The following is a 15,944-nucleotide window of genomic DNA, read 5'->3' on the forward strand; positions in this document are numbered from 1 at the left end:
GCTGGCGTGGTGGCAAGTTTGCGGAGGTGGACTGCTGATGCTGGACTCCGCCCCGGTACTGCACCCTACACCCCGAGCCGAGGCGAGCGCCCATGCCAAGCCAGACCCACCAGCGTGTCCCGGCCTCCCCTGAGACTTTCTCCAGGCTGAGTGGGGTTTATTTACAACCGTCACCTACGGTGATCTTTGTACCCTTAGCGGCCTCTGCTTATTTAGAAATGGCAGCAAAACAGACAGTTACAGCTTCTCGCAGGATGCCTGGCCCGCATGGAGGAAGGCCACAGGTTTGCACTCAAAGATGGCTTCTGGCGCGAACTCTACCTGCTCTGCCGAGTCTCCAAATATGGCCACCCAGAGCCCCCAGACGTGCTTCCCAAAGCCACAGGAGCGGCTGGCACCCGTGAACTCACCATGAGTTCCACGCCGAGCTCCTCGGTCCTATAGAAACCAGCATGAAGCTCCCACCAGCGCAGAGGAGGGGCTGGCTCCAGGCCACCAGAGATAAAGAAATAAAGGCTTCCATCTTTTGGGTGGAACTTTCTGGAACAGACCTCTCCCAGGACATCAGGAAAGAGGACGTAGGTAGAAACTTGCTCTTGTGTAACAAGCGTGCTGAGACTAGCAGAGGCGGCGTGCGCCCAGGAAAGGCGCGTAAAGGGCACCCCTGCAGCGGGGTGGGGTGCCCCGCCCGCCTGCGCCCACATCCAGAGAGAGGGAGCGCCCCAACCTGGCAGGTCTGGCTACAACCCTTCGTTTGTCCCTGAGTCTGCGTGCAGAGCTCCCCAAACTCTCTGCATTTCAGGATGGTCCCTGCATGCTAACAGATGGTGGGGACCCCCAGGCAGCTGCAGGGGCAGTCTCATTAGGAGTGAGGCTGAGACCCCCACATTCAGGGAGGACGGGGGCTGGAGGTCGCCTTCAGTGACCACTGGCCAATCATCAGTCAGGCCAAGACGACAAAGCCTCTGTCAAGTCCCCAGGCGAGGGGTCCAAAAGCTTCCAAGGTGCCAGGACCTGGATCTCCATGTCTCTCCTCCGTCTGGCCGGTCCTGAACCATGACCAGTAAGCACGCCATGCTCCTGAGGCCTGTGGGCCATCCCAGCAAATGACTGAGCCAAGGAGGGGTGAGGAGCCCCGTTTACAGTTGTTCTGAAGTACAGCCGGCCACCTGGAACCTGGGCTCGGGGTCTGCAGCGGGGCGGTTGTGGGGACTGAGCCTGCGTCCTGTGGGTCCGTGCTGACTCCCAGCGGCCAGGGTCAGAGTGGAATGGACGGCAGGGTCCCCCGCAGTGCTGGGGTTTGGAGAATTCCTTGTTGGTGGGAGAAAGAAATACCCGTGATGTGGGACGTGTTGGGCATAAGAGACCCCCGCGGGGCCTGTGGGGCGCGATCCTGCCCTGGCCTTGGGCCTGCGGGTTGACTCGGCCTGCTCCGAGCTAGGGTGAGGGCAGGCGCTTGGGCGCACAGGGATCTCCAAGGGCTGTGGGAGAAAGCCCAGGTTCAGGACGCCCCACCCAGGTCTGGGTCGCCTCGGGCTTGTGTGCACTCTCCGTCGTCTTCACTCTCCTCCTCTGCCAGAGAGGTATCCTGCTCACTGTACCCTGTGGGAAACTGAGGCAGGGTAAGTCGCTTGCTTGTCAAGAAGCGGAGGTTAGAGTTCAACTAAGCAGGCTGCCTCCGCGAACTCCAGCCACCACACCATCAACAGTGCCCCTGGCATCATTTTTGACATTTATATTATTATTGGTTAACCCGCTGGTATCATTGAGATGGAACCCAGGCACATTCTACCTCCAGGCTACACCCCCAGCCCTGTTTTTATTCTTTATTTTGAGACAGAGTCTCACTGAGTTGCAAAAGGCCTCACTAAGTAGTAGCTGAGGCTGTCTGTGAACCGCGATCCTCCTGTCTCAGCCTCCCAAATGCTAGGATTACAAGCATGCCCACCACGCCTGGCTTTTGACATTTTTATTATTATTATTAGCAAAGACGATTCGTGCCTTTCAAGCCTTTCTCCATCCTTCTAGCATTTTCCATGGTAGATGGGGGAAGGAGAGCATAAGTTAACCAATAATAATAAAAATGTTGCCAGCTGAGCTCTGACGCACATCATGGTGTGTGGAACCCGTGGCCATCTGTCCTTCATTTGTGTCCCAGAATGTGACCTGAGGGAGCCTGGGGTCTGCTGCTACTCCTCCCTGGCTCCTCACTGCGTTGTCAGGACAGCGCCATTCAAAATTGTTACAAGGCACAGTGTTGCCTGCCAATAATCCCAGTACTTGAGAGGCTGAGTCAGGAGGATCGCAGGTTGGAGGCTAGCCTCAGCAACTTAGCGAGACCCTATTTCAAAATAAAACAAAATAGCTGGGCGTGGTGGCGCACGCTTGTAATCCCCGCGCTTGGGAGGCTGAGACAGGAGGATCGCACAGGTTCGAAGCCAGCCTCAGCTACTTACTGAGGCTCTCAGCCACTTAGTGAGACCCTGTTTCCAAATAAAATATAATAAAGGTCTGGGAGTATAGCCCGGAGGTAGAAAGCCTCTGGGTTCCACCCCTAGTAACACACACAAAAAAAGTATAAAATAGGTCTGGGAGTGTAGCCCAGAGGTAGAAGGGCTTCCAGGAACCCCAGTACCACCAAAATAAATAAAACAAAATAAATAAATAGAACAAAATAAATAAAATAAAGCTGGGCGTGGTGGCGCACGCTTGTAATCCCACCATTCAAGAGGCTGAGACTGGAGGATTGCGGTTCGTGGACAGCCTCAGCTACTTAGTGAGGCCCTCCACAACTTAGTGAAACCCTATTTCAAAATAAAAAATAGGGCAGGGTATATAGCTTGGAAGTCGAATGCCTCTGGGTTCCATTCCCAGACCCATAAAAATAAACTAAAATGAGGCTGGGGGTGGAGCTTGGCGATAGAATGCCCCCGAACGCAATCCCTAGTACAAAAAAATTAAACTCTTGCTGTTTGTCTCCTTAGCTGCAAACAGGAAGTCTGGTTGACCTTTTTTTTAGTCTTTGATTTGCATGACCTGAGACTTCAGGCACTCCATTAACCTGGTATTTGTGCTGAGTGCGGGTCGGGTCGGCGGGATGGTCTCCTCGGCCCCGCCCTCCGAGAGCCGCGGAAGCACGCTGGATGTGCCGCGCTGGATGTGCCGGCCAGGTCTGGAGTTCCCTTGCGTCTAGAGGAGCGGGACCCTGGGAGGAGGGCTGGTGTGTTTACTAGGGGTAGGTGTGGCGATGACCAGGGCTCAAGTGGGGAGCGCTAATTGCTGGCCTCTGCTAAAGGAACGTCTCATCTCCACCTCCCCACACAGTAGATCAAAGAGGAGCGCACCTTCACAGACCTTTAGCCCTGGGGCGCACTTAGCCTGCTGCGTTCTGTGCGTTCACGTACCTCCTGTAACGGGGTGTGGGGGGGTCGCCGGGGACCAGAACCCAGGGTCTGCCTCTGAGCTACACCCCAGTCCTATTTTAGTTCTTAGTTTGAAACAGGGTCTCCCTAGGTGGCTTAAAGTCCCGCCAAGTCGCTGAGGCTGGCCTCAAACCTGCAATCCTCCTGTGTCAGCCTCCCAAGGACTGGGCTTATACGTGTGCACCACCACACTCAGCTGAGAAATAGTGTTTTATAGCTATCTCCTACTGTCTTCAGGAATATTTACAGAGGTGAGGATAGACTGCAGGGTCAGGAAAGCTACCCGATAGGAACTTGGAATGACCAGCGAAGGGTCTGCTTGCAGTTGGCTTGGAACCCTTTGCTTACACAGCGTGCCCGGAGCGGGCACCGTTGAGCCGCACACACCCTTTGCATGTGCTTTCTCAGCTGTGCCCGTGGCTGCTCTGGAGACAGAAGTAATTAAGTTCCTTCCAGCTCTCTGGATGTTGTAGGAGGGAGGAGCCGAGGCGGCCGCGCCAGATGCTTAATTGAAAGGGACAGTGACGGGGACCGTGAGGTGTGCAGGTGTCAGGGGACTCGGGGACCGTGAGGTGTGCAGGTGTCAGGGGACTCGGGGACCGTGAGGTGTGCAGGTGTCAGGGGACTTGCGTGTTGGCCGGCAGCCGCAGAGCTTGGGAGGAACTCCACCTTGCTTTTGTCCGCTCTGACGCTAAGCACAGGGCTACACTTCCCGCTGAGAGCTCGCGGCCCAAGTCTGTGGCGGCTTGAGTTGAAGGGCTTGCTGCTGGCCAGAGAGCAGAAAGGGGAACGAAAGCCCCGGCCCTGCTCTCTGGCAGGGCCCTGAGCCGTGTCGTGAGGGCGCTGCCGGCTCTCCATCCCTGCTGTGCGCCGGGCGCCGCCCTGCACACACGGAGCCCCGCAGCTGTCTCTTCTCTTCCTGGGGCAAGGGTCTTCATTTGGAATACACCCTTCAGCCTTGTGCTGATTTTGAAATAGCCTTTGCAGTTGAGGCCTTCCAGTATATATAGCCCGTGGCTTGTTGGCTTGCTTTGGAAAAGAAACATCTCGGCCAGATTTCCAAGAACGTACGTCGGAGGACGCGCACCCTGGCTCTGAAGAGCTCTGCTCGCGCCGTGCTGCGATCACTGCTTTCTGGGAGAAGTCCCCTGTGGCCCCCGCAGATGGCAGATATACGGCTTCTGTTGGAATTTGCCAAAATCCCATGCTAATATCAGACTGTTTGGAAGGCAGATACTTAATACCCCAGCAAGGACCCGAGAGCTCTATTTAAATAGCTGCACGCAATTGGAACTCTCTGCGGAGCGACTCAGACACTTGAGGAGGGGTTCTCGGGAACAAGGCGTTTGGGGGAGGGAGCTTTAGGGCCAGGACCCGGCTCCTCGCCGCTCACAGGCGGGGAGAACTCCAGCCCCAGCCCGGCCCGGAGGCCAGCGGCAGACAGGCTGGAAGGACCTCTGAACTTGGCCAGGTGACCCTGCCGCCCGCTGTCCAGGGCTCTCCCCGTTTGCACGAGCTGGGAGAGTTTAATCCCCATTGTGGATAACACCTTAATACGCTAAAAGAAGATTACTTGGCTCTGAAACCTTTCTATTTTGTCCTGGTCCATTTGACAAATGGGACATCATTGTCGAGGGGCGGGGCAGGTCTGAAGGAGCCCTGCAGACGGACACCAGCGGGAGCGGGAAGCGGGAGCGGGAAGCGCGGTCTGCGCAGCGGGCCTTATCCGGGGAGCAGCCGGGGGCCATGAAGAGCGTCCCAGCCTCACCAGGTCCCCACCAGGGGCTGCGCTCACTGCTGTGACCAGAGCGGTCAGTTTGGAGTCATGCTTTCTAGAAAGTTCTAAAGTCCTTTTAAATATTTGCTTGTTGACTTGGTAGCTCTGCGCCCGTGTTGGGACACTGCGTTTCCAGGAATGGGGGTGGGGAGGGGCTTCCTGTAGGCCTGGACACAGAGGAAACCCCGGCTTCTCACGGGAGTCAAGACCCTGGCTGAACTGTTTCCCAAGGAAGATGGGGATTGGCATAATGTGGGTACTCTAAAGAAAGAACAGAGATACACCAAGTCCCAAGCCCTGGTGCGGGGTTCTTGTTTTCTTGTGTGTGTGTGTGTGTGTGTGTGTGTGTGTGTGGTCTTGGGGATTGAACCGAGGGGCATTCTACCCCTGAGCTATACTACCCCAGCCCGTTTTCATATTTTTTTTTTGAAACAGTATCTCACTAGGTTGCTCAGAGCCTTACTCCCTTCCAGAGGCTGGCCTCAAATCTGTGATCTTCCTGTCTCAGCCTCCCAAGTATTGGGATTACAGGCAGGTGCTACTGTGTTGGGCTAGAGCATTGATTATTAGCACTGACAGATAATATTTCATATCTGAATACGTTTTGTTGTTGTGCTGAACTCTGGAACTGATGAAGGGACATCCCTGTAGGTCAGTCTTTTGAGAGGGATGTCACAAAGTGGGTGTGAAGATGGTGCTGGTGGCCGGTTATGGTGCCACACGCTTGTAATCCCAGCATTTGGGAGGCTGAGACCTGAGGATCGCAGTTCACAGACAACCTCAGCTACTTATTGAGGCCCTTTGCAACTTAGTGAGACCCTGTTTCAAAATAAAAAGAATAAAAAACAGGGCAGGGGGTGTAGCTCGGAGGCCAAATGCCCCTGGGTTCCATCCCCAGACCTGCAAAAAAAAAAAAAAAAAAAAAAAAAAAAGACCCAGGTAACTTTCTGCCAGGACCGATGGAGGCCAGGCCCCCCTTGCTGGCCCTGCGTAACGCAGGCCTTTTCCCCTGGACACCAGAGTGTGCTTCCCAGGGGCCAGGGTGTGGCTGGCCGTGGGAAGCCAGGGAACAAGAAGGGGGGCAGCCTGAGCTTTGTGGAAGAGCAGGCAGTGCAATTATTTTGATAATCTTTCCACTTGGCATTTTAGATTCTGACAAATCCACCAGAGACTTAAAGAATTTTCCCTCCCTCCCCAAGTGGCCTCCTGCGGTGGGGTCAGCAGTCCCCCGGGGAGGTGGAGAGTTAGACAAGTCCCCATGCTGGCGGCCTCGGTCACGCTCCCTGGGCTCCCTCCGGCCGCCCTGCTCTCCAGCGCCGGGGCCGCCGCAGCCCTCACGCCTGGCACCCGCTCACGCCTGGCACCCGCTCACGAGTGCACGCCCTGGGCTCGGCTGGCGCGCTGCCTGGGGATAACCTGTCTCCCTCCAGGACGTCTGCCCCATAGAGATATGTGTGTAAAACTACACAGCTCTGTGCGGGGACAGCTAAGACTCCTCTCCAGTGCTTTATGACCTGTCATCCCAGGATTAGAGTTTGGCCTGTTCTTTTTTATAACGATTTATCTTTGTCTCTGAAATCTTTATTCTACAAAATTAACTTGTCTTAGGATTCTATTTTTGTCATGCTTGTAAAACTTTGTAAGTGTTTAATATTTCCCATGTTCTTTGGATGACCCCTTCATGTTTGAAAACAATGATATGTTAAAATTATTTAGGTACACCCGCTGCAGTGGTGCACACCTGTCATCCCAGGACTTGGGAGGCTGAGACAGACAGGTTGCAGATTCAAGGCCAGCCTCAATAACCTAGCAAGACTCACAGTAAGAGAGTGAGACCTGTTGGAAAAACAAAAAATAAAAAGGGCTGAGTGTAGCCTGGATGAAGTATGCCCCTGGATTGAATCCCCAGTACCACACACAAATATATATATTATATATAAACACATTTATGTATATAAATATTAAATAAATTTAATTTATTTAAAATTAATATAAGATTTAATTTATTTAATATATTTAATATATTTAAATATATTCAATATATACATATAGAAATATATATAATTCATGTAGAAACAACTTCTTGTATTATGGATACATTTTTAAATTTTTGCTCATAATGTCTATGACTTGTTTTCTCTTTGAGGCTCAATTTTACTGAGAGAAGATGGCTGAAGGCTTTTATTCCGTGTGAAGATAGAAATGTCTAGGGAAGCTAGGCATGGTGGCGCACACTTATAATTCCAGCATTCAGGAGGTTGAGATGGAAGGATTGTAATTCACGGCCAGCCTCGGCTACTCAGTGAGGCCCTGTTTCAAATTAAGAATAAAATATAGGGCTGGGGGTGTAGCTTGGAGGTTCTATCCCCAGTACCACAAAAAGAAAGAGAGAGAGAGAGAGAGAGAGAGAGAGAGAGAGAGAGAGAGAGAGAGAGAGAGAGAGAGAGAAAGAAAGGCAGGCAGGCATAGGGAATTTACAACTGGCCATTGTGGAAACATGCAACAAAGCAGTGTTTAAGAACAGTATTTAAACAGTATTTAAAGACACAACCTTCATTGTGAGTTGAAAGAGAGGCAGGCGGCCGCGGCAGGACAGACTTCAGGTCCTGAGAATCCATCAGGAAGCCAGGATTCCAGGTATTGTTCCTGGTTTTCAAATCGCCACATAACAGGAAGACGTGAGCGCCGTTTGGAAGTCTCCGCTCTGACCTTGCTGGCGTGGGGTGCAGACCGGCTCGCCCGCAGAGACAGGCGCCCGCGTCCGCGCCCTGTAACGCTCGCCTGTCGCCCCTGCAGGTGGTGGTCTGTCGTGTGCTGGGCGAGGCCCTCGGCTTCTTGGTGCGAGCGGGGCCCCAGCGCTATGACGTGTGGCTCTCCCCGTTCCACTTACAGGTAAGGCTGCCGGGCTCCGCGAGTCCCCGCTCTCTACGGAGCTCTGGTAAACGGCCATCTCCTAGTACCAGAGGAACACGTGCAGTCCTGGGTGTGGTGTGAGTTACGGGGCTGAACTTCCTGTCTGTATAAATTACCATTCATGATGGTGTCTTCAAATTTCTATCTTGTACTGTATGTGGTCATAAAAAAGTATGATCACACACACACACACACACACACACACACACACACATTGTGAGCTGGGTGTGATGGTGCACACCTGTAATCCCAGTACGTGGGAGGCTGAGACAGGAGGATCACAGGTTTGAGACCAGCCTCGGCAACTCTGAGCCTTGCATCAACTTAGCAAGACCCTATTTCAGAATAATAAATAGAAAGGGTTGGGGGTGTGGCTCGGAGGTAGAATGGCCCTTGGTTCCATCCCTGGTACTAAAAAATGAAAAGGAAAAAGATAGTTTCTTTCTTTTTTTTTTTTTTTTTTTTTGTGGGTCTGGGGATGGAACCCAGGGGCATTCGACCTCCAAGCTACACCCCCTGCCCTATTTTTTATTCTTTAGTTTGAAACAGGGTCTCACTAAGTTGCAGAGGGCTTCAGTAAGTAGCTGAGGCTGGCAGCGAACCGTGATCCTCTGGTCTCAGCCTCCGGAATGCTGGGATTACAAGTGTGCGCCACCACGCCCAGCTAGATAGTGAATTTCTGAACCTGGTTTAGAAGCCACTTCTAGTTCAGCCTGGTTCAGAGCTTCAACTCCTCTGACCTTGTACCTAGCCACTTGTAGGATGGGTCAAGTTATGCAGAATCAGCCAGGCCTGGTGGCGGATGCTTGTAATCCCAGCATTAGGAGGCTGAGACCTGAGGATCAGGCTCACGGCCAGCCTCAGCTACTTAGTGAGGCCCTTCACAACTCTATGAGACCCTGTTTCAAAAATAAAAAGACTAAAAAAAAATTAGGGCTGGGGTTGTAGCTCGGGGGTGCAATGGCCCTGGGCTCCACCCCCCAGGCTGTCTGCAAACCATGATCCTCTGGGCTCAGCCTCCCAAATGCTTGGACCACCAAAAAAAAAGTTACACAGATTTCCCACTTACGAGGGAAGATGGTGTTCCATACGCTTTCTTGGAAAGGCACGGTTTTAAAGAACCAGCTCCAGCCTTTCTCGCTACCTAAGTGACTTTTTTTTGAAAGCCAGTCCCCAGCCCCCCACTCATTCCTGTAAATACCCCTTTAGAGAGTGGAAGAGGGTTAGAGTTGACATCGCGGACTTGCCCTGTGCTGGCGGCTTCTCTCACCTCCACACTGGCGGGGCAGTGTACCTAGAAAATCACCTTCAAACCAGCTACAACTGTAATCCCGTTAAACTGCAGTCTCAGGAGGCTGAGACAGGAGGATCGCAGGTTCGAGGACAGCCTCAGCCATGTAGTGAGGCTCAGCAACCTTCTGAGGCCTCAAAATAAAAAATAAATAGGGCTAGGAATGTAGCTTGAAGGTTAGACTGTCCCTGGGTTCCATCTTCAGGAGGAAGAGGAAGGAAAGAAGGATGGAAGGGAGGGAGGGAGGAAAACCTTTGAAGGTTGGGCGTATTTACCTGACCTGTGTCAGAACCGGACAGGCTCAGCCTAGGTCACACACACTGAGGAAACGTAGTTTGTGAGATTTACTGCATCAGAGCCTCCATGCCCATCTTAAGCAGCTCGGATCACACAGAGGAACACAATTGTACTTTGACCGCTTACCCAGTTTACAACCTACAGATAACAGAGACAGCGGCTGAGGACGTGGGTTGTCAGAGCCATAGGCAGGGGCGACTACGTCCCGACGCCCTTCAACGGTTTACAGCAAGGTGGCAGCCGGACTTGGCCAGGTGCCGGGCGCGGTGGCGCACGCTTGTAATCCCAGGACTTGGGAGGCTGAGACAGGAAGATCATGGGTTCGAGGACAGCCGCGTCAAGCAGTGAGACTCTCATCAACCTAGCAAGACCCTGTTTCAAAATGAAAATAAAAGCTGGGCGTGGTGGCGCACGCTTGTCATCCCCGCATTCGGGAGGCTGAGACCGGAGGGTAGAGGTTCGCAGACAGCCGCAGCTACTTAGTGAGGCCCTCTGCAACTCAGTGAGACCTTGTTTCAAAATAAGAATAAAAGTACGGCAGGGGGTGTGGCTCGGAGGTCGAATGCCCCTGGGTTCCATCCCCAGACCCGCAAAAAATAAATAAGTAAACAAACAAACAAATAAATAAAATAGGGCTGGGGATATAGCTCGGAGGTGGAATGACCCTGGGTTCAATCCCCAGTAACACACACACACACACACACACACGCACGCACACACACACACACGCACGCGACTTAGCCAGGAAGGACGAGATATGGTTACCTGGGGCTGCAAAATTAAAGAACTTTCTAGAATTTCCCACAGTCGGGAGGATATCATTTTTCTTGTCTTGCCTCTAGTGTGAGTTGAGTCCGAGTCTAAAGCCATTTTTCTTTTTTTTTGCTTGGCATTGGAGGTGGGAATGTAAGAAACCATGATGTCACCTTTACTTTTTGATGCCAGGGATTGAATTTGGGGCGATTCCACCTCCCGCCCTTTTTATTTTGAAGTAGGGTCTCGCTAGGTTGCTGAAGCTGGCCTCAAACCTGTGATCCTCCTGTCTCAGCCTCCCAAGAACCGGGATTGCAAGTGTGCCACCGCGCTTAGCTGATCCTGAGTTAGAATGCGGGTCTTGCTGAAGAGAGCAGCATAGCCTGTTAGTTTTCACCCGGAATTGGGTTCGTTTATGATGTCAGAATCTGGAAGCCAGGCCCATGGCTGACCGGTCTCTCTGGCCACCCTTTCTGGAAGCTCGGGAGAGTCTGTTTCCTTGTCACTCTGCGGAGGGGAGAGGTGGCGTCCTGGGGTCCTAGGACCGAGAGCTGTCTGTGCTGGGTGTGCCCTGCGTGTGGGCAGCCCCTCCCGGACTCCGCCTTCCTCCCCAAGTCCTGCCTCTGGCCGGCTCTGCTGCCAGCCTCGTCCATTGTAACACTCCTGTGAGTCCCGTGGGCCGCTGCCCCCTCCCCGAAGGTCCTGACGCCCGCCAAGCCCACTTGAGCATCTGGCCCGGCATGGGCATGCACGGGCGGCCGGGCCGAGGGCAGTTCTTCTGCCTCCCACAGATGGGCAGGAGTGGGGGGGCGTGAAGACAGACGGGGACCAGTCGGGGTCGCTGGAGTGGCCAGGAGGTGGCGGAAGGACACTGCGCTTGGTGTCCCTCTGGGCGCTGGGGAGACCCGCGCGAGGCCCAGGGGCGGCATCCCCAGCCCCTTCTCCTCCCGTGTGCTGGTGACAGGCCCGCAAGGAGCCATGCGGGGCGAGGTGCGTCCTTACCGGGTGGCTGTAGCGCGTTAGCGGCGGCTGAGGCTCCTCCCTGGGAGGCAGCGGCGGGGCCGCCCGGTGGGGGCACGGGGGCTGCCCGTCCATCCCAAAGCACACACAAATGCACACACGCCTGTGAATGCACGTGCTCACACAGCATGCATGCAGCAGGAACTCACATGCACACACAACATGGACATACACACGGGAACCTATATGCATACACAAAACATGCACACACAAGAATTTATATGAACACACAATATGCACACGGGAACTTATATGTACACACATGCACACACAGAAATTTATTGTACACATACAATGTTCACACACAGGAATTTACACACACACAAGATGCACACACACAGCACACACAAGAATTTATATGCACACACACAACACACATACAGGAATTTATATGACACACACAACATGCACACACAGGAATTTATATGCACACGCAACACACACAGAAATTTATATGCATACACACAGAAATATAACCTTCACATAGCTGTTGACAGAGGCTCTGGGGAAAGGGCAGTCATCTAATAACTTTTCTCCTTATTAGCTGGAGTTCCACATGAAAGAAAAGAGAGAGGACATCCAGATTCGGTGGTCCTACACCCATGTGCCAGAAGCAGCCCTCAAGATCCAGCCCAGAGCGCTGGGGGAGGTCAGTCCCTATGCTTTTACGATTTTTCCATTGGCCTGAGAATGTGTGCGTGTGAAGACAACCAGGTTGCCAGGCGAGGTGGTGCACACCTGTAATCCCAGTATTTGGGAGGCTGAGGCAAGAGGATTATAGGTTTGAGGCCAGTCTCAGCAACTTAGTGAGATCCTGTTTCAAAATTTAGAAGGTGCTGGTGGTATAGATCAGAGGATCAGGGCACATGTTGTATAATTTAATTCATATTCCTGCGTTTAATCCCTAGTACCAAAAGAAAAGGCAGCCACGTTGGGAAACTGAGGCGCAGGTGGGCACATCTCTGACGTCGCAGCCTCCCCTGGCCGACCGGCCACGTGAGGCAGGGAAGCAAGGGAGCGAGCTGTGGTGGATTTCATCTGGGCGCTCGCCTGGTCGCGGCTGGAATTGCCTGGTTGCTTAAAAAAACCCTGCAGCCTGACCCCACCCAGATGTGGGCTCAGAGGGTGGGGCTGTGCTGGGCCTCACCGCACGGAGGCTGGAGCCACGCAGGACACCGAGGCAGGTCTCCACGTCCCTCCGCTGCCTTGCGGCGGTCCCGTCCTCCAGTGAGGACTCGCTCGTGAAGGGCGGTACGAAGCCCCTTCCCACGGCGGGGCCACCTCTCCTCACCACTTTTCTAAGGATGCATCTAAAACCTGAGGGCATCCTCCCCGTTTCCCAGAGACTCGGGGCTTGCGGGGAGTGGACTTGGAAGCAGGGGTGCCAGGTGGAGCCCGGTGGGCGTCTCTTCTGCTGCTGGAAAGGCGTGCAAAACCATTTATGCCCAAGGCTTGGGTTATTAGCTCTTTCCTTTCTGGGGGTTCCATGATACTTCTTTTATTATTTTTCTTAAATATTGGGGATTGAACCCAGGGCATTCTGAACTATACCATCAGCTTTTATTTTTATTTTTTTGAGATATCAGGGATTGAACCCAAGGGCATTCTACCTTCAAGCTACCCCCCCCGACCTATTTTTAACTATTTATTTATTTGTTTATTTATTTATTTGTGATACTGGGGTTCCCGGAAACCCCTCTACCTCCAAGCTACACTCCCAAACACCTATTTTTTATATTTTTATTTGGAAACAGGGTCTTTTAAGCCAGTGAGGCTGGCTTTGAACCTGCTTGATCCTCCTGTCTCCGCCTCCCAAACGTGGGGATTACAAGCGTGCGCCACCACGCCCGGCTAACTCTTTGTTTTTGAAACAGGATCTCACTAAGTTACAGAGGGCCTCACTAAGTAACTGAGTCTGGCTGCGAACCCACGACCTCTTGTCTAAGTTACTAAGGGCCTCACTAATTTGCTGAGGCTGGCCTTGAACCTGTAGTCCTTCTGTCTCAGCTTTTCAAGTACTGGGATTACAAGTATGCTATCCCATACCTGGCTGTCTAGATGATACTTTCTTATAATTACGATCAGACATTAGTTCACCTACTGAGATATCACTGCAGTTGAAATAGGTGAATTTGATAGTTGGTCAATCCATATTTTACCTGTGCAAAGTGTTGTTTGTTGGCTAATTTGAATTCATACTTTTTTTTTTTTTGCAGTACTGGGATAGAACCTAGGGGCATTCTACCTCTGAGCTGCACCCCCAGCCCTATTTTTTTTCTTATTTTGAAACAGGGTCTCACTACGTTGCGGAGGGCCTCACTAAGTAGCTAAGGCTGTCCTCGAACCGTGATTTTCCTGTCTCAGCCTCCCAAATGCTGGGATTACAGGCGTGCGCCACCACGCCCAGTGAATTGTACTTCTTTTAACTTGCATCAGCTGCAGTTGTGGCAAGTTGGCTGGCACAAGGCATGTGCGTTATGCACCCTCCTGGCCCCCGTTCCTGCCCTGTCCCCCTCCCTCCGCCATTCGGACCTCCTCTCTCTGACCGTGGCCGTGCCTGTCCAGGCCTGCAGTGCCCGCAGGGTAGTTTGGCCGTTGCTTCTCCCTGCAGCACGATATCAGACCTGCCCAAGCCCAGGATTGCTCCCCGGCCTGTGTAGCAGAATACCCCCGCAGGCTGGGGGTGGAGCTCAGCAATAGAGGCCTCTAGGTTCAATCCCCAGAACTGCAAAATAAAATACGAAAGTTGAATTTTTCTGTCTTTATGTGGTTATGTTATCAATTTGATATAAAAGTTCACTTACCTCTAGATACTACTGGTATCCCCATCTTTATTAATGTATTTTTTGAATATAGAAGATACCATCACGATCCCAAACTCAAAGCTGCAAGGAAGGTTGGACTTGGAAGTCCTGTCCGTCTTGTCTTTGCCTCTCTTCTTCTTCCCAGCAGCCCCAGCACGTGGTGCCTTTTGTCATTGTCTCATATTTATTATCTTTTTTTGAAAGGATGGTCGCATACTTCCTTGCTTACCTGGTTGGAAACTACTGTCTACCATGGCCACCTCGCTCCCCGGCCGCCAGCACTCTGTGCATTTCTCAGGCCCTCTACGAGCAGCCTGGCTTCCCCTGAGAAGCGCTCTGTCAGGCTGTGTGTGGTAGCCGGCCTGGGAGGGCTCACTGCACTGGAGATGAGGATGCACCGGAGGTGGGCAGGGGCGGGAACTCAGGAGACGTTGCCAAGGCACCTGCTCTGGAATCCGAAATGGGTTGACACCTGACATCCCAGGCCTGGAGCTCCTCTTCTATCCTTGGCCGTTCACTGTATTGAGTGAGAAGAAATTGTGCAGGCCAACCAAAAAAAAGAGAGCAGAGCCAGGCCGGGCGGTGTGCACCTATAATCCCAGTACTAGGGAAGCTAAGACGGGAGGACTGCGGGTTTGAGATCTACCTCTGCGACTTAACGAGTCCCTGTTTCAAAATAAAAAATAAATAAGCTGGACATGGTGGATTATACCTGTAACCCAGCCTCGGCAACTTAGACCCTCAGCAACCCAGCAATACTCTGTTTAAAAGTAAAAAACATAAAAAGGACTGGGGATGTAGCTCGGTGGTAGAATACCCCTAGGTTCAATCACCAGTACCTAAATAAGCAAATTAATTGGGTCAAGGGTATAGCAAAAGAGAAGAGGAGGAAGCCAGTCAGAGAAGGGCACACATTGCACGATTTAATTAATAGGAGATGTCCAGAGGAGGCAGACCCACAGAGAGAAAAGAAGTGGCCGTTGTCAGGGACTAGAGGAGGGCACAGCTGGGGCGTGGCTTCTGACGGCTGTGGGCTCTGGGCCTCTCTTGTGGGTGGTGAAAGTGGGTGGCAGTTGCATAATGTTGTGAATAATATAAGCGCCAACGGAATGCACACTTGAAAATGGTTTATTTCATGTCGTGTGAATTTCACCTCAGTTTAAAATAAAATGTAAGTTGTTAAGAACCTGTTCAGGAGAGAGATAATGGCTAGAGGGTCCAGTGCGCAGACCCCACAGCCTTCACTGCCTAGATTTTACACCCGTTTCTGCTTTTACGGTTGTAACGGCATGGTGGGCTCTTTTCCTCGACTCAAATGAAATGTGTTGAATTGGGAAATTAAAACTAATAACTTGGTTACAGCTTCAAACAAATCTTTATTACAAAGAGGGAAATAAAAAGGGAGGAGAAGAAAAGCAGCGTGCTTGGCAGACACCCTGGAGAACCTGAAAATGGAACTCTGCCCCCTCTAACCCCGGCCCTTTCTTTTTTTTTTTTTTTTTCGTGGGTCTGGGGATGGAACCCAGGGGCATTTGACCTCCGAGCTACATCTCCTGCCCTGTTTTTTATTCTTTATTTTGAAACAGGGTCTCACTACGTTGCGGAGGGCCTCACTAAGTAGCTGAGGCTGGCTGTGAACCGCGATCCTCCGGTCTCAGCCTCCCGAA

At 52.3% G+C, this 15,944-nt stretch overlaps 1 protein-coding gene across 1 annotated transcript in view; it reads left to right on the forward strand.

Moving 5' to 3' along the window:
* Positions 1-15,944, forward strand: part of C2CD2 (C2 calcium dependent domain containing 2) — a gene marked incomplete at both ends in the record, with an annotated part of 58,756 nt that overhangs the window by 14,087 nt on the left and 28,725 nt on the right. Inside the window, 2 exons of the mRNA XM_080696438.1 lie at positions 7,996-8,091; positions 12,018-12,122. Of these exons, the coding sequence (XP_080552564.1) occupies positions 7,996-8,091; positions 12,018-12,122 (201 nt within the window). The remainder of the gene's footprint in view (positions 1-7,995; positions 8,092-12,017; positions 12,123-15,944) is intronic.

Source organism: Muscardinus avellanarius (assembly GCF_963383645.1).
Source record: "Muscardinus avellanarius genome assembly, chromosome: 5".
NCBI classification, from domain to species: Eukaryota; Metazoa; Chordata; class Mammalia; order Rodentia; family Gliridae; genus Muscardinus; species Muscardinus avellanarius.